The sequence below is a fragment of the Microtus pennsylvanicus genome, chromosome 5 (assembly GCF_037038515.1).
Source record: "Microtus pennsylvanicus isolate mMicPen1 chromosome 5, mMicPen1.hap1, whole genome shotgun sequence".
Lineage (NCBI taxonomy): Eukaryota > Metazoa > Chordata > Mammalia > Rodentia > Cricetidae > Microtus > Microtus pennsylvanicus.
In genome coordinates, this window is record NC_134583.1 from 104,693,573 (window position 1) to 104,711,829 (window position 18,257).

General features: G+C 45.9%; 1 protein-coding gene across 2 annotated transcripts in view; it reads right to left on the reverse strand.

Annotated features, from left to right (window-relative positions):
• Window positions 1-9,347: 9,347 nt before the first annotated feature.
• Pip5k1b (phosphatidylinositol-4-phosphate 5-kinase type 1 beta) overlaps window positions 9,348-18,257 on the reverse strand; it is a 250,636-nt gene continuing 241,726 nt past the window's right edge. The window contains exon 15 of one of the 2 annotated variants that reach the window (XM_075973742.1): window positions 9,348-10,118. In XM_075973742.1, coding sequence (XP_075829857.1) covers window positions 10,116-10,118 — 3 coding nt within the window. In that variant the 3' untranslated portion in view covers window positions 9,348-10,115. The remainder of the gene's footprint in view (window positions 10,119-18,257) is intronic. The other variant, XM_075973743.1, reaches the window with a different exon arrangement.

An 18,257-nucleotide genomic window follows, 5' to 3' on the forward strand; every position in this document is an offset into this window, starting at 1 on the left:
CGCTTCACCAGAACCCAGAGCCTGCTTGCACTGTGCCACACATGGCACGCGTCCCTTGGGCGACACTAGTGTATCAACACTGACCTCCGCGAGTTTATTCACTAACCATTTTACCGAGTGCCAGTGGGCGATTCTGAAGATAACGCGGATGAACAAGATAGTCTTGCTTTCAAAAAGAAATAAAACTTAGTTCTAACAGCTCCAACCGCCTGATAATTTCAAATTCTACATCTCGTAGGCAATAGAAGTACCAGGCTGACTGGGTGGAGGAGGGCCTTGTGTAGCCCCACGCCCAGCTGAGGAGCTATTGGCTGCGGATGGCTACCGGATGAGGGAAGGTCAGTTGTCTTCTGGGATGTGACCTTTGATAGGTAGGACCGTCCACCTGAGCAAGGACATCTGCAGCTAATTTTCCGACAGAATTGGAGGCCCGGACATTTTAAGTGACGCACCCCTTATTGAAGGGGAGCTAGAACCCGGGCCTTCTGATTTCTGACCCAAGGGCTCTTCCATCTTAGAAAAGGAGATTTCCTCAGTTGCAATAGTGTAGCTCTGACTGATCGGGCTGAAACCGTGTGCCCATCCACTGAATCCACTGAAGCTAATGTTCTGGACAAGAATAGCAGCCACATTACCGGCCAGGGACATGGTCTATTTTGTGCGGCTGCACTGCCTGAATCTAGTGAGTTTATAAAGAACAGAAAAGAATCAAAGGGCTCCTCCTCCAAGCCCTTCATATAGCAAGAGTGGAGCCCTCATGACCCAGACCCATCCAAAGGCAGCATCTCCTGATGAGCTCTCTCTCTCTCTCTCTCTCTCTCTCTCTCTCTCTCTCTCTCTCTCTCTCTGTGTGTGTGTGTGTGTGTGTGAAGGGTTGCAATAGGAATTCACGGAGTTGACAAAAACACTCAAACCACAGAAGCCAGTACCAGGGAGTGGCACATTCTGATGAAGAGGCGTGGGAAAATTCCAGGGAGAGCTATTCCCCAGTCCAGACGGGTGGGCATTAACCCCCAACTCTCCACACTCCTGCTCCTTCTCCAGCCGTTCTTCACTTGTTCCTCTGATACCCAGCCTGAGGCCTCAGCTTCCTGCCAAGAGGTGGCTTTCTCTCTGGGGAGTTGTTTACTTATTGTATTGATCAGAGAGGTTCTAGGGTGTTCTTCCCCACCATCTGCCAAGGCTATATCTTTGTTTACTGAGGATCTTGGAACAGCATTCACTGTGCCCCGTCCCAGGAGACTGATAACACCCAAGTCAGCATCCAGACACTGGCTTGACCTTCAATACACTGCTATGAACTGAACATAGAATTGATTCATGCTGGGCTGTGGTGGTGCAAGTCTTTAACCCCTCATAGGAGGGTCTCTGTGAGTTCAAGGCCAACCTGGTCTACACAGCAAGTTTCAGGACAGTGAAGGCTCCACAGAGAAACTCGGTTATAAAAAACCAAACCAAGCGTTGTTTACGTGGGAGCTCACAGAAGTGGATCTGTTCCACCTTGATTAATGGTCACAGAGTTCAGACCTATTTTTGTTCCTTCAAGGTTGTACGACAGGATGTTTTGACCTAAGGTGTGGTTACTTGATGGTTTGGGTATTAAGAAAGCAGTTACTTTGTTCTTTGTATCTTGGTGAAGAAGTCTTTTGCCTTCCGCTCTCTTTTTGGACTGGGATATATAAGGGCTATGAGAAATGAAGGCCCGGCTAGTCTCAGGATTTACTGGGTGCCCTCTGTCTGCTGTCTCTTGTCTATTTCTTTCTTTTTTTTAAATATTTATTTATTATGTATACAATATTCTGTCTGTGTGTATGTCTGCAGGCCAGAAGAGGGCACCAGACCTCATTCCAGATGGTTGTGAGCCACCATGTGGTTGCTGGGAACCAAACTCAGGACCTTTGGAAGAGCAGGCAATGCTCTTAACCACTGAGCCATCTTTCCAGCCCCCGTCTATTTCTTTCTTAATCCTCACTCTTCCCCACAAGTGCGGATGAAAGTGCCAGGCCAGACTTGACCCAACAGATTCATAAGGTGTTTGAATTAATCAGCCAATATCAAATGTTTCTGAGAATAAATAAGAAAACAGGACTAGTTTAAATAAATAATTGCCAATTATGAAACTTGCAAAGGCCAGAAGAAAGGAGGTTGGAATTTATTTGCTGGACATGGTACTCAGCAGTGTGGGAAAAAAAAAGAAAAGAAAAAGGAAAAGGAAAAAAGAAAGAAAAGAAACCCTCTTTTGGAGCTTTGAGGGATGATGAGGGAAAAGGCAGGTGGTGTGGTTGGGAAAGCATGTTTTGTTTGTTTGTTTGGTTTTGAGACAAGGTCTTACTATTCAGCCCTGACAGTCCTGAAACTCGCTCTGCAGACCAGGCTGGCCTCAGACTCACAGAGATCTGTCTACCTCTGCCTCTCAAAGGCTGGGATTAAGCATGTGCTGCCACAGTCATCATGTTTGGCAAGGGCTCGATCACTGAGCTCCACCCTCGGCCCTGAGATACCCACTGTAGAGGGTGCCTGTGTTGGATAAGAAACTGGCATACATACAGCTCATGGCCCTCAGGGAAGCTCACTCGCGGTTTTGTTGACTCAGCATGGCCTTCAGCAGGAGAGAAACACACTTCTCATGGATACCCAACGGAAGTCAGGGCAGGAACTGAAGCAGGAACCCAAGGGGGGCGGGATGGGGAGCGCTGCTTCCTCGCTTGCTCCACATGACTTGTTTAGTCTGCTTTTTATACAGCTCAGGCCTACCTGCCCAACAGGTGTTAAAATGAATCAGAAAGGTATACTGGGCTGAACTGTGCCTCCAAATTCTTCCCAGAAAACCCTACGCTTCAGTGTATCCTGAACAAAAGTGTATTTACACCAAAGGTCTTTAGAGGTGTGAGGTTAGGCTCCAGGAGGGCACAAGGATGAGACCCAAATCCAGAGGGCGTGGGGTTGGGGGGACCATAGCTCAATGGTACACAAAGCTCTGGGTTTGATTGCAAGCACAGCAAAAAAGAACAAGAAGCCAGGTGTAGTGTATCTCCCCATAAGCTGTTGTTTAGAGAGGTCCAAAAGGTTCCCTCGCAACAATACAGACAATATTGTCTTTGCTCTTGGTTGTCCACTAGAACCTATTGCTGAAGACTCTACACACTTTGTACCGCTGGGGGTTAGCTCCCAAGACAGAAGACTAAAGCGTGAAACCAACGTTCTACATGTTGATATGATAGAGACCTAACTAATAGTCGGTAATAAGTCAAACATGGTCACACGGCCCTTGAATAGGCTTTCTCAATAGTAGCCCTTTTGACTTCCTTGCTGCGGAGTTGCAGCAATGCTAGATTCTAACCACTAGATGGCAGCAGCATCCATTCTAGACACTTGCTATAGTCAACCGAATCCAGACCCCGCAAAATGGTCCTTTGTGGTGTCTGGGGCAAAACCCGTCCCCTTCATTATCACTGTTATAGTGTAGTTTTGAACTAAAGACGTACAGTCATCTTCTCTTTATTTACAGTTTTAGATAATTTCCATAACATTGTCCAAATTCCTTCAAACTTAGGTCTTATTTATTATTATTTTTTTCAATCAGGGTCTTGCTAGGAAGCCCAGGCTGGCTTGGAATTCCCCATTCTCTTGCCTCCAGCTCCTGAGAGCTCGGACTATAGGCATATGCTTCTCTGAGTTTCAGTTTCCTCCCTGTCAAACAGAGGGACTGCCTCGGGGCTTTGCATGCGAATGGAAGGAAGGAATGGCACACAAGAAATCATCAAGTCATTTAAGGGGCACAGTTTTCTACCTGTGAGAGCAGAGGCTAGCACTCCAGATCTCCTCTCCTTGGTGGCCACAGACTTCAGGCTGGGGCAGATCACTGAGGATCCAGGGCTCTGCAGCCGGAAGTGGGCATTCATCCCCCAGGATAGGAATAGAGTGGTCTTGACCATAGCTGGGGGAAGGGCTGCTTGCCTTTCCCTTAGCCTTGGTAATCATTGAATGGCAGCCGTTTCTCTGCTGGATGCGGCTACACCACTTCCCACTTCCTTTTCCATGCCAGCAAGTGTGGGGCCTGCTGGATTCCATGCTGTGAAGATGAGGGCTGTGCGGTAGGGGCTGAGATAGACGGCCAAGGTTCTGGAGGAAACGGACCTTCCAACAAACATGTGAACAAGCTTGGGCATGCAGTCTTCTTGGGCCAAAGGCTGCAGCTCCGACTGACAGCTTACTGAGTTAACACAAGGGCTAATGGTTCCTTGACGCCAGAGAAAGGTAGAGGAGCTAGCTGTTTGTTTTAGTAACGGTGATGTTGGAAGAGCACCTGGGACAGGATTTAAAAGAGGATCCCTTTTCTTAGATGTTCAGTTGAGATACAGATCACACTTTCTTCTTTCCCGTGGACCATTGATGAGGTGAAATCTCTGGATGAAATTTTCACCACAAATTGTCTTTCAGGCCGGACCACATATGCTACCTCTATCTGTACTCCGGACTTCATAGTCAACTGAAGTTTTCTTCCTTAGATGTCTTCAAACCGCAGGCGCCATCTGCTTTCTGGTTTTAATCTCCATTCCTTTGCCTCACCCATTCTTCCCTTTCCACCTCCCCCGCCCCGCTGCATCCAGCTGCCTGTCCATCCTACAGATCCAGGCCCTGTGGCTGCTGATGAGACGGTGGGCTGCTAATCAACACCTTCTATGAAGTTTCTAGTCTCGTGTGGGAAGGAGGTAATTTAAAAGCTCTTACAGAGTCGTGGAAGTGTATGACGGGGTTAATCAGAGGAGTGGCTCTGTCTCCGTTTGAGGGGTGATGAAGGCACGCGTCCTTGAGGTCCAAGTGATCAGAAGGTGGTTAGGCAAGGGTGGGCTGAGGAAGAGCACAGTGGGTAGAGGGGACTAAAGGAAATGAGGACACAATCCCTACAAGGTACGGTTGAGGAGGTTTGCATTGTAGATACGAGGGAGACAGCCAGAGGCATCTTGAAGAGTCCAGACTGAATCTGACCAGGAGAGGAGAGAGAGGAGGGGAGAGTGAGAGAGGGAAGGGGGAGCCAAGAAACAGAGAGTCAAGGGAACCAAGAGAGCACGTGGTTGAAACAGCAGGGCTGTACAAGGAAAGAGAAGCTAGGGAAAGTGATGCTTGTGAGCTGGAGAAGGTTAGGGTAGTGGCAGGGCGGGAAGAGCTGAGAGGAGGCACTGACAGGAACGGGTCCATTCTATCTTGACTAAAGGTCAGAGAGTTGGAACTTACTTCTGTTCCTTCAAGGTTATTGTCAACAGCTCAAATAACTGATCAGAGAGTTCCCCTCTCTCAAGGTTATTGTCAACAGGTGTGGCTAATATCCGGACCTGGTATTTCAGGTCTTAAGAAGTAGATCTGTTTCAAAATGTATTTTATTTGTTGCTATAACATTCTTTAAACAAAAAACAATCTGGCATAAACACAAAAATGCTCCTCTGTGAATGCAATGTTCTCACAGCCCTGCGTACCAACAAGAAATGGTAAGGATTGTTCTGTTTTTGGCAAGGAAGTAGATCTGTTTCTACCTCAAACAAAAGTCTACGGATCCAACTAGGTTCCTACTCCCTTAGGGAGATAGCTATGGATTCTACCCAGGGATTGGTTTGCCTACAGAATGTTTTGGCCTAGGGTGTGAGCATTACTTGTCTCGTTCTGGCAACAGAATGTTTAACTAAGAATGTAGCCCTCAATCCTTCAACTGGTCATTCCACGTATAATGGGAATGCAGTTTTTTTTTTTTTGTCTTATTCCTACCTTTTAGGTTGGGGTATTTAAGCAAATGGAAAGTAAACACGGTTGACTTTCAGTATTCATTGGATGTCCCTCCTGATACTATTCTATGTTTCTGTCTCTTATTTCTCCTATATTTCTATTCCTTTTGCCTAATAATTCTAATCCTCACACTCCTACCCTGGACGTATGAATCTGCCATGGCTAGGAGCCAAGCAGAAGTCACCCCAGAAAGGTGGCTTATGCCAAGGCCCCTAGGGGCCAGCATCAACTTTGGCATACTAATAGGGACCACAGTTAATCATCCGTCCTGAGTTTCTTTGGGTGGACTGTGAGACTCATGAGGAAAACACCAATGTTTGGGGGCTCGAAGGCGAGGACGGGGTGTTTCAAGCAGAACTAAGCTTGGCTATGCCAACTGGAGCTCTTGGGCTTAAGGGTGACAACACTCTGTTTTCCTTGTAAAAACTCCAAGGTGAACATTTTGCTGTCTCACTGGCCAGGTTTGGCTCTGTACCCCACAGTTTCTTATGGTAACTGCTCAGATATCTTGCTTGTCCTGGTTTCTGGAACTGCCTGTTGGATGCCATTGACTGTTCCCTTCTTAACTTGCTGTTTGTCTGCTTCTCTTTCGTCTTGGAGAGCTGATTTTGAGACAATTGAGTTGAGGCCTCCCTCTCCTTAGCCCTTTGCTCTACCAGCTACAGGGCACTCTGGCACACCCCTTAAGATCAGAACGCCAGCTCCAAGAATGCCATCAAGGAGTTGACAGGGATCGAGCATGAATTATAATCATACTGCTAAGAAGAGGACAAGGACCCCTGAATCCTGCCAGAAAAACTAGGTGACAGTTGTCATCTCCCTGGAGGGCAAGCCTTTTGTGAGCTGCCCTCAGCCCCTGCCTGGAGCATGGAGCATCCCCAGACCTGTTCTTGGGTATTGCAGGCTGCCCCTTTTCTGCTAGATAGGAGGGGCTACGGGTTCCCAGCAGGGAGTGGGCAATCCCTTTACCCCAGTTGACAAATGCCCCTCTCCCCGGACTCTTTCTCATCCCTTTATCCATTCCTGATCGATCTGGCCTTCTTAACAGTGCTCCCCCACTTTGGTTTTTCAGATCAGGGTTTCTCCATGTAGCCCTGGCTGTTCTGCAGCTCTGTAGACCAGACTCATAGAGTTCAAGCCTCCCGAGTTCTGGGGTTAAAGGCATGCGCCAACAAAACCAGGTTCTAAATAGCTTTTGATGTTCTGATTTGCTCTTAGGTTGACACAGACTGAGGCCCTCCCCAGGCATCTAGTTTAGGGGGAGCCTGTATTATTTTTAATGACACCCCTATGCCCCATCTCTCCCTAACCCGTGCTGCCCACTTTTAACAGCAGTGGTGACTCTGAACTTGTTTGTTTTGTTCTGTGTGGCAATGGAACATTATGGAAATGACCTTCCCTGCCTCACCTTCTGCCCTCCCCAATGCCTTGATTCTGGCCACTCATGGAAGCAGGACCAATAAGGGACCTTCAATTAAAACAAAACAAAAGAAAAAGGACACAACAAAAAAGGCCAATTGACAGCCACAAAACAATGTCAAATCCACAGCAAATGTGTTTACTGGCTGTTCATGGCTCTAAACCTTGCCTTCACTGCTTGGAATTACCTGGGGAGCTTTTATGAGTCCTGTAACCAAGTCACATGTCTGTCTGGAGGCAGGTCCAATTGTCAGGATTGCTTCATTGTCCCAAATGTGGCCGGCTGTGTATCGAAGGCTGAGAACCCTTGGGTTTTCTGCGCATGCTCTATGACCTCTGGTTTATGGGGTCTATTGTAGTGAGAGCAGCAGGCTGCGTTCCTGGCCGCCTGGCTAGCTTATGCCCTGAAATAACAACACACAAATTGTATTAATTTAAACACTGCTTGGCCCATTAGCTCTAGTCTCTTACTGGCTAACTCTCATATCTTGCTTTAACCCATATCTAATAGTCTGTGTAGCACGAGGTGGTGGCTTACCAGGAAGATTCTAGTGTATGTCCATATTGGGCTGGAGCTTCATCGCATCTGGCTCCATGGCATCTGACCTCACTTCCCTTCTTCCCAGCATTCTGTTCTGTCTACTCCACCCACCTAAGGGCTGGCCTATCAAATGGGCCAAGGCAGTTTCTTTATTAACCAATGAAATCAACAGACATATGACCTTCCCACATGAGTCTATTCTGGTAGCTGGAGCTTTTTTGAGTGTCAATTGGCAGGTAGAATGGCTCAGTCAGAGGCTAAGTGGCCTGGGTGGGTCCCCTCAAGGAAAACAGGATGCTTCACCAGGAAGTGTAGTTGTTATGGCGATGGTGGAAGACTTCTGCTGTTAAACTTTCAGTGGCTGCAGATGCCCTTTCAGATTCGCATTATCTGCAGCATCTCTTTCTGGGGCAATTCTTTGTTAAGCTACCTGGCTGCTCTATATGCTCTATGAGTTGAATCCAAACTAGCCACGGAAATACTGAGATTAGCATAAAAGAAGCCAGTTTGCAAGGAAGACTGAGGTCCCTCGTGACCTGGACTTCGTCGAACAGGCAGAGAATGTGGGAAAAGGTTTCAGACTCTAAAAGGGAGGAGCAGGCGCTATAATGGGCCGCACACTGTGTGTGGTCTAATGCTTTGGGGTTTTTCTCAACCACTAGCTCAACATCTACCACAACCACTAGCTGTCATCTTACCATTCTTGAAGTGATTTTTCTTTCTCCAAAAGCTGCCTCTAGCTGGGCATAGGGGCAAGTGCTGGTGATCTCAGCAGTCCCAATCTACAATGCCATCTTTGGCTACATAGCAAGGGTGAGGCCAATTTGGGGTGCCTCAAATGACAAAAGTGACAGCAGGGCATGATGGTTGGCCTCGAACTCACAGAGCTCCACCCACCTATGTAAGTCTCTGCTGAACGTCCACTGGATTAGTTGAACAGAATCTATTATTAGGTAGATCTTGTCTTAGAACTAGGAGTTTTATTTATTCCATTGCCACCTGTCATCAGCTTCAGTTGACTAAGGATTCCAGAAGATCTATGCCAGGTCAATGTTCTATTAATGTGAAGAGATGCCGTGAGCATGGAAACTTTTATAAAGAAAGGCATTTAATTGGGGCTGGATTACAGTTTCAGAGGGATTAGACAAGACATGGTGACTTGGTGCTGGAGAAGGAGCTGAGAGTTCTACATTCAGATTCGCAGGCAGCAGGAAGAGAGAGCCACTGGGCCTGGCTTGGGCTTTTAAATCTCAAAGCCCACCCCCAGTGACACACTTCTCCCAACAAGGCCACACCTCCTAATCCTTTCAGATAGTGCTACTCTCTAGGAGTTTAAATATATGAGCCTATGGAGGCTACTCTTAAACTACTACACTAGGGTGGACTTCCTGTAAAAAGATTTACTTTTTTGTTCTATTAATCAATCAATTAATCTGGGCTGAGGTTATAGTTTAGTGGTAGAGCCCTTGCCTAGTATATACAGAGCTCTCTCTATGTTTGATCACCCAAACCCCCAACACACACACACATGCACACAAACACGCACACACACACATGCGCGACCACACACACACACAGATGGAGACTGTAAGTCATCGGAATCAATGTATGACCGCAATTGAGAACAAAATATTTTATTTCTTTCAATAAAACTATAGTTTACAATAGTATTTACTAAATAAATTATATAATTTCTCTTTTACAAGCAATAAACTAAATCACAAATATTTCAAAGACAATGTATATACATAACATAAGGCCTTTTATAAATAGCTTTGCTTTTCTCATTTCACTAGTAAACAGTGAAAAAAATCTTTATAGAAGCTAACTTTCTATAAAGTAAAGACAGACCTATTATACTGATCTTTAAAGGAAACAGACTGAACCTTTCAATGACATGGGCTATGATTAGAATTTTCTCAAACAAAGAGAGAGGATTTATATCTTAATTATCATTTTGCATGGGTGGATTAAAAAAAAACACGGAAGCAGATTCCACATGTTGCTTATGTGTCATCATTATGTGCATGCAGAATGGAACAAAGCAAAAGCCGCTAGGAAAATAGCACTTCCCCGTCCAGAGAGGTGATTGGCAATGGTATAGAAAAGCAGCTTAAATATAGTTCATGCAGTTCTTCACAGTCAGCAAGCAGCAGCAGCAGCCACAGAACAGTGTGGGGTTCTCACATCCACCTGCGATCAGCCACGGACCAAGGCTCCCTCGGCAGGCATCTCATGAGCTCCAAGGTCCAGACGAGTCTTACTGTGGGTGCCGGGGCTCAGTTCAGTTCCTCAGGAGAATTCTGCAGTGGGGAAGATTCTCCCCCACAGCTGTGATCAGGTCCCATCCATGTGCTTAGGTGGTTACGACTTTCACTTACTGGAGGAAGAATAGAAGGAAAGAAGCAGATGTGAGATTCTTTTAACATCAGTTTGTAACCCCTGCCTCTAAGTGGGACCTTATGTTGTTATTTCTCCCGGTAACTTGCACCAGGAAAAGCATGCATTCGGTTTTGGATTTTCTTAGGATATCGTATGCTTCTTTGGGAGCCTGTGACATGTTAATTATCCAAAGTTCATCAAGATCAAGCCCCAGTTACATCATAGCAGTGATGCTGGGGCCTTAGAATGAAGTAATATTAAGACCCACTTGGCCTTCTCAGGGCACAGGGCATAAGGAGGATGTGCGGTATGTGAGACCTAAAGCCAAGCAGCACAACCACTTGAACGCAGTCCTGTACTCATGAATGCTACGCACATTTCCAATCAATATCCTCATGGCCAGCAGTAAAACAAGCCATCAGACGTCTAGCCTGAAATGTTAACTGTTTAAAAGCAGAGCCAGGCAAGGTCAATCCAAGGTCATCCTCAGCTATCTAGTGAATTTGAGGCCAGCCTGGGCTCTGTGAAAGGCTGACAGAAAGCAAAACAAAACAATGAGACAGAGTGAGCAAAGGAAGCAGAGGCAGCCGTGCGTCCGTGAAGGGTGTAACGGCACATGCCGGGATTCCATTTCAATAGTTATTTAGGTCATATAGCATATGCATGTCTGCCGGCCTTTACGTCCTGTTTCTTCTGTAGAATAGGAATAACAGTCGATGACCATACCACCTTGAAGACACCTAAGCCTGTCTGACCTTGGAAGCTAAGCAGAGTCGGGCCCAGTTAGTACTTGGATGAGAGGAGAGGAATAACTAACCCTTTTCACAGGGCAGCTGGGAGGGATTGACTTTTCTTCCTTCCTGGAGCCTCCTTCCTCCGGGTTTTACTGTGCTACCAGGTTGGCAGTGAAATCCAGGCTCAAGTAATCCTCCTCAATCTCTCTCTCTCTCTCTCTCTCTCTCTCTCTCTCTCTCTCTCTCTCTCTCTCACACACACACACACACACACACACACACACACTATCTTGTCTGTCACTGTTGCACACTCACTGCGGGAACTATTTTACTACTTCCCCATATCTTTGCTTTTAGACTTGCAAGTGACATTTTCTTCCCTAGAGGCTCTTGCATTACTCCATTTTGCAAGGTCATATGCTGATTATAGAAGCAACACATGTTATATGTGTATACATAAAGAAACAAAATTAGGACTGGGGATGTAACTTTGCGATCGAAGTATATGCTTAACATTTGTGAGGCCTTGAGTTTGAGCCTCAGAATCAAAACAAAGAATACAGTGGAGAGGGTAGAGCCGAGGTTATAGCCATGGTACTATGCAATACCTTCAAAGGAAACGAACAAAACAAAACAAAATAGAAACCCAACAAAATAAAGAGTTTGAAATGTAACTTTTTGGGAGGGAAAAGTATGTCAAGGGAAATACCATTTGGCAATAAATAATCAACATTCATCACATAGTCTGTCCCTACTGTAAGTTTTATACACTTCTTTTTCTGGGACTGGGACTCGAACCCAAGGACTCAAGCATGCTAAGCAAGTGCTCTAACACTGAGCTGTCTGTAGCCCTCACTGTTTGGGTTTATAGTTCATTTCTCCTCCTTCCTTTTCTTCTCTCTCTCTTTCTTTCTTTCTTTCTTTCTTTCTTTCTTTCTTTCTTTCTTTCTTTCTTTCTTTCTTTCTTTCTGTTTTTTGAGACAGAGTTTCTCTATATAACAGCTCTAGCTGTTCTGGAATTCGCTTTGTAGACCAGGCTGGCCTTGAACTCAGAGATTTACCTATCTTTGCCTCCCAAGTGCTAGGATTAAGGGCGTGCACCACCACCTCCCAGTCATTTTTCTCTCTAATGAGCCTAAACTAGACAGGGTCTTAATGAGTGAATGAAAGCTGCTGAGAAACATTGGATTGCAAAAGGGACTGCTGAATTAAACCAGCCTAGATACTTTAGGGATTCCTTAACTTTAAAATGGAATTCAGAAAATGTATTGTGAGGCGGGCGATGGTGGCGCTCGCCTTTAATCCCAGCACTCGGGAGGCAGAGGCAGGCGGATCTCTGTGAGTTCGAGACCAGCCTGGTCTACAGAGCTAGTTCCAGGACAGGCTCCAAAGCCACAGAGCCTGTCTCGAAAAACAAAAAAACAAAACAAACAAAAAAAAGAACAAAGAAAATGTATTGTGTTGGGGGAGAGGTTATGCTTTTGTTTCCACAAGAAATGAAAGGCTATAGACTCCTTCAAGGTTAATAGAGATCAGGTTTGATGTGGGGGGGCAAGGAGACATTCTGAAAATCTTGACTACAGACATAAATAAATAAATCAAGAGAACCTACAAGACAGGTGACATATATACTGATCCCTATTTATGGGAACATCTCTGAGACTGACAACAATGGTACAATTAGTTTTCCCAGGACTTGAACAACATCTCAATTTAGTAGAGGGCCTACTAAAGATGCTACCGCCCCCACACAACAGGAAGCAGTTGAGAGAACACAATGCCCACATTCCCAAGAGGTGGGGTGGGTGGTTTTTGGTCATTTGGTGGGTTACAGATGTTTGCCATCATTTAGAGGGGATATAGGAACGTAGGATAAAAAGAGTCTCTGTGACTCAGGGTGGACTCTGGATATCCAGTTTTGGCGAGGGTTCAATGATCATGGTGTATTAGAAACCAGAGGCCGCTGGGCAGTGGTGGCACATGCCTTTAACCCAGCACTTGGGAAGCAGAGATAGGTGGATCTCTGTGAGTTTGAGGCCAGCAGTCTACAGAGCAAGTTCCAGGACAGGCTCCAAAGCTACAGAGAAATCCTGTCTCGAAAAAGCAAGCAAGCAAGCAAGCAAGCAAGCAAGCAAGCAAGCAAGCAGAGGTCTTGAACCAGACCAATGAATCATTGCAATGAACATTTGCAAGTAACATTGTCTGGACAAGAGGCTACACTGTGAGACACACCATGGCCGCCAGCGCCACTAAGATGACTGAAGTGTGTTAGAGAGGCAGAAACGATGGAGAAGTGAAGAGGTTTTGCTGTTGTTGTTGGTTTTTTATTTTGTTTTATTTTAAAAGTTTTTCTTTTGGGGGGATGTTGCAAGGGTGAAGGGTAGATATGGGGGCACTGAGAGATAAGCAGAATTGGGATGCATGATGTAAAATTCTCAAAGAATCTATAAAGGAATTATGTTAAAATTTATACTTGGTACATTTTTAAAAAGTATTTATTTATCTATTTGTTTATCTATCTACCTATTTATTTATTTATTATGTATACAATATTCTGTCTGTGTCTATGCCTGCAGGCCAGAAGAGGGCACCAGACCCCATTATAGATGGTTGCAAGCCACCATGTGGTTGCTGGGAATTGAACTCAGGACCTTTGGAAGAGCAGGCAATGCTCTTAACCTCTGAGCCATCTCTCCAGCCCCCACTTTATTTTACTTGTATACTTTTGTCACTAGATGTTAGTTCATGAGTCATGATCACCTGGGGCTGATATAGTTGGGTTTCTCTTTGTGTTGGGTTTTAACAGTAGCAGGAACCCAAAGGCTCACCATTTTTCTAGGCATAATATATACATACATTAGTGCTGTAGAAATCAGGACACAACAGGGCAATGGAATAGAATCTCACATGTATAAAACTTCACAGCTGGAAGGACTATGGTATGTATGTATGTATGAATGTATATATGAATACACATATGTATGTATATTTTGAGACAGGCTCTCACTATGTAGACCAGGCTAATCTCCAACTCAGAGCTCTGCCTGTTTCTGCCTCCTCTGTGCTCCAGCTGGTGGTTCTGTTGGGGCAGTGTAGCCCTGAGGTCTAGCAGGAGGAAGTTGTAAATGAGATAAACTCTACCAGCAAAGACTCAATAGAACTGTTAGAGACATGGAGAGGTAGGAAGGATGCAAGTCCAGAGACTAATTACAGCTCATCTCGGAGTATCGTTAGTCTACACAGCCATTCCTTATATAATTCCCTCTTAAACTAACATCTTGGTACTACCAGATAATCTGCTGGCATGTAGTGGCAGACCAAGAGCTTCCACCAAACCCCAAAGCTAAGATTGTCATCAGACAGCATCAGATGCAGATAGAGAAATTCCTCTGTTTGGCTGTGACTCACCTCTCTGATGTTACTTCAATGCATTTTAAAAGTGTCTCGATTCATAACATTTTTTTTTGTTACTATAGAAACCTCGGGGAATTGCTTCCACATTGAAACATGGAATTTGGGGTCTCTTGCTCTCCCATATATGACTCTAGAATAAGCTATCTTTTATTCTCTTTGAGGTAAGAGCTGTCTTTGAGGTGATAACATCATGGGGCCTTGAAAAGGATATGGGGACCCTGAGCCATGAGGTGAGGGACCCTGACACACACATTCTTATGATAGACTGTTACACAGGGACCCAATTCAACAAAGTCAAGCAACTATGGGCTGAAAACAATGCCCCAAACAAGCCCCCCTTTCTTTAACTATTAGGATTCATGCCCAGAAGGGCAGCTGTTCTCCAAGGACCAGGGCCTGCAGACCTCACCTGAGAAGCACTGGTGCAGAAGGTGGGGATATTGCCGCTGTACTGTAAGGATGTGCACATTTTGGATGAAGACATCCATTTGGGTCTAATCTGGTAGAATGCCACTGATGGAATTCCTGAGTGTTAGTCAAACCTTGTGGCTTGTCAGGCTTCCTGCCAACCTCCAGTGCTCCATCAAAGAGTCCTGTTCCTGCAGCAGGTAGACGGCAGAGAAGCTGCCATCATGTCCCGCATCTCAGAAGACAGACTGAGATCAAGGTCTCTCATTTCCAAACTGTTGGTTCAGCAGCAATATTTTAACACCGATTGCTGCTTCATTAATTCGTTTCCAAAGGGCGGAGAGATGCTGTGGGGCATCAATGGTTTAAGCATCCTGATAATCCTACAGGGGACCCTTGGTGCCAGAGTGAGTACTGCTGTCATTTCAGCAGCCTGTAAACCAGGGTCGTTTAGAGACAGTAAGAAGAGCCTTTAGCACTGGGTGTTTGTTGATACTTTGTTACAGTTGATGTCTGCGCTGCAGAAGCAGCATTTTCCATGCTGAATTAAAGCGCCAAGGGGTGGCTTTCAAAGAGACTCAAGGGGAACTGGTCTTGATGGATGAGAAGGCATGCTTGGATGGGGTGGAGGGATGAGCCTCTCCTCTCTGGGGTGCATAGTTCTAATGGTCGCCTCCAGGCCAACTTGAAAGGTGGCAGATGCTGGGTCTCTGGTGCGAGCTTCCTTTGATGCCCGAAGACTCTGCTGCCTGCTGAACTAGCATGAACCGTGCTGGAAGGGTACGTTCAAGTGCAGCAGTTATACATTGAGCTCCTACTCACTCAACCTTCAGTCAGTCATTCCCTATCCTCCACGGGCAGAGCTGCCTTTTTACCAGTAGGTGGCAGCAGAGGGTTTGCTGTCATTCATAGGGTTTGCTTTCTGAAGCAGAGTGCATTTGATGCTAATTAGGTCTGAGGAAGTGGGTCCTTAGGAGTGACACAGCTCTCCTTTATACTGGCACAGGAGAATGACAGGTTGCTCAGAGCTGAAGGACCCTGGAAATGAGCTCCCTGGATACAGGGAGCTTCCAACAATACCAATGCTGGGGTCCACCCCCAGGGAACTTATTGAAACACACACTGCACATCCTAAGACAAGTCTTTTTACACAGTCATTTGTCCAACACCTTTTTGTGAGGAATTCAAAATAACTTGGAAACATCCACCCAACCTCCTAGCTATTAGCCAAGGAAAAGAGGCTAGATAGAAGGTCTGTGTATCAGGCTGAATGGAAGGCCCTGAAAATTCCTGTCTACTCGTGACCTTAGAAAGTCACCTTACCCAGGGTCTTCTCATATGTAAGTGGTTAAGGCCACAGTGGATTGAAGTAGACCTAAATCCAATGACTAAGAAGAAGAGAAGCCACACAGGGTTACAAGGAAGGCAGGGTGACCCTGGAGCTGAGGAGGCGGGCACTGTGCAGGCTTAAGAATGCCAGGAAATGCTGGGTGGTGGTGGCGCACGCCTTTAATCCCAGCACTCGGGAGGCAGAGGCAGGCAGATCTCTGTGAGTTCGAGGCCAGCCTGGTCTACAAGAGCTAGTTCCAGGACAGGAACCAAAAGCTACGGAGAAACCCTGTCTTGAAAAAAAAAAAAAAGAATGCCAGGAAACATGCTGGGTGGTGATGGTACATGCCTTTAATCCCAGCACTTGGGAGGCAGAGGCAGGCAGATCTCTGAGTTAGAGACCAGCATGGTCTACAGAGCGAGTTCCAGGATAGCAAAGGCTACACAGAGAAACTCTGTCTTGAAAAATCATAAAAAACCAAACAAAACAGAAAAACCCTGCCAGGAAACATGTGAAGCTAGCAGAGGCTGCAAGCACAGGCAGGCATTTCTCTTTGGCACCTTCACCGGGAGCAAGGCACTGTGGGAAGTTTTAATTCAGACCCCTGACCTCTAGGAGATGACACATTTGTGTTGCTTAAGCCACCCACTTTGTGGCAACTCCTTACAAAAGGAGATTAATATAGGCAGATACAATGAGAGGAAGCCAGGCCGTCAGGATCCCTGCCCCAGACTCCCCCTTGTGCATTTCCACGTGCGATCAGCTTTGTTTATATTTTAAAAATATATTTTATTAACTTACATGTCTACATATTTGCCTGCATGCCTATCTGTGCATGACGTGCATGCCTGGTGCCAGAAGAGGGCGCCAGATCCCCTAGAACTGGAGCAACAGTCGTGAGCTGCCTTGTGGGTGATGGGAATTGAACCCTGGCCATTTAGAAGAGCAGCCAGTGCTCTTAACCACTGAACCATCTCTCCAGCCCCTGTTTTTTATTATAGGGATGGACCTTAAGCACCCTCCTTTTACACTCCAGAGACCCTGGAGGAAATCTGTATGAATGAAGTTGAGTTCACCAGGCCCAAGGGTGTGACATGGAATGCTCACAAGGTCTAGCTTGGCATGATTCTGCCATTTTCAGGTTCTGAGCCTGGAAGATATCAAGTTCATACCAGAAGCGGTGGCTTCCTCTCAGATATAGCTTCTTTTTTTATTTAAAAATTTTGTTTTCGGGGCTGGAGAAATGGCTCAGTGGTTAAGAGCACTGACTGCTCTTCCAGAGGATCTGGGTTCAGTTCCCAGCACCCACATGGCAGCTCACAGCTGTCTGAAGATCCAGTTGCAGGGATCTGACACCTTCACACCAATGCACATAAAATAAAGTTAAATAAACCTTTAAAAAAATTTGTTTTCATTTTATATACCAACCCCATTTCCCCTTCTCCCCCTCCCCCTTCCCCTATTTTACCCCCTATCCACTCCTCAGAGCGGATAAGGCCTCCCTTGGGGAGTCAACAAAGTCCCCTCAGACATTTCATTCTCAACAGTTGGAGAACTTTAGGAGTCAAGTAAACACTGGCTTCCTAAGACCAGGTAGGGGACAGGAACAGACTGAAAAAGAGAAGCAGAAGCCAGAAGGACAGGGACAAAGAGAGAGGCAAAGAAAAGGAAAACAGCTGGGCCACCCATGGATGGTCTCATGTGAATACAAGAGCAGAGCTAGTTTCAAAGGTAGGAGCCAAACTGGGCTGTAAGGCCACTGCGGCCAGGATGTTTCAAAGAGACCCCTTTGCCACAGCCCTGCAAAGAGGCATTGAAACTTAGCCTAGTGGAGCTGGAAAACCCATGCATCTCTGTAACTGCAGCTCCGATTCTAATTTAGCACAGCAGTTAAATGCTATCTGTTAAAAAAAAATATTCCTGTGATTGCCCACCTAATCTAGACAGACTGGTTGCTTCTTAACTGAATCATACATCATCCTATCTCAAGAACAGCCGTCACCCATGTGTGTGCAGGCCCACGTGCAAGGACATCCTTTATTTTGTTTTTATTTGATTTTCATTTTTGAGTCAAGGTGTCATTACCCAGCTTTGGCTAACCTGGAACTTGCTATGTAGACCAGGCTAGTCTCGAACTCAGAGAGCTCTTGCCTACCTCTGCCTTCTGAGCACTGGAATCAAAGGTGTGCGCCACCACGTCTGCATGCACCCCCTACCCCAGCTCTTCCATTGAGTCTTAAAAACATCACTT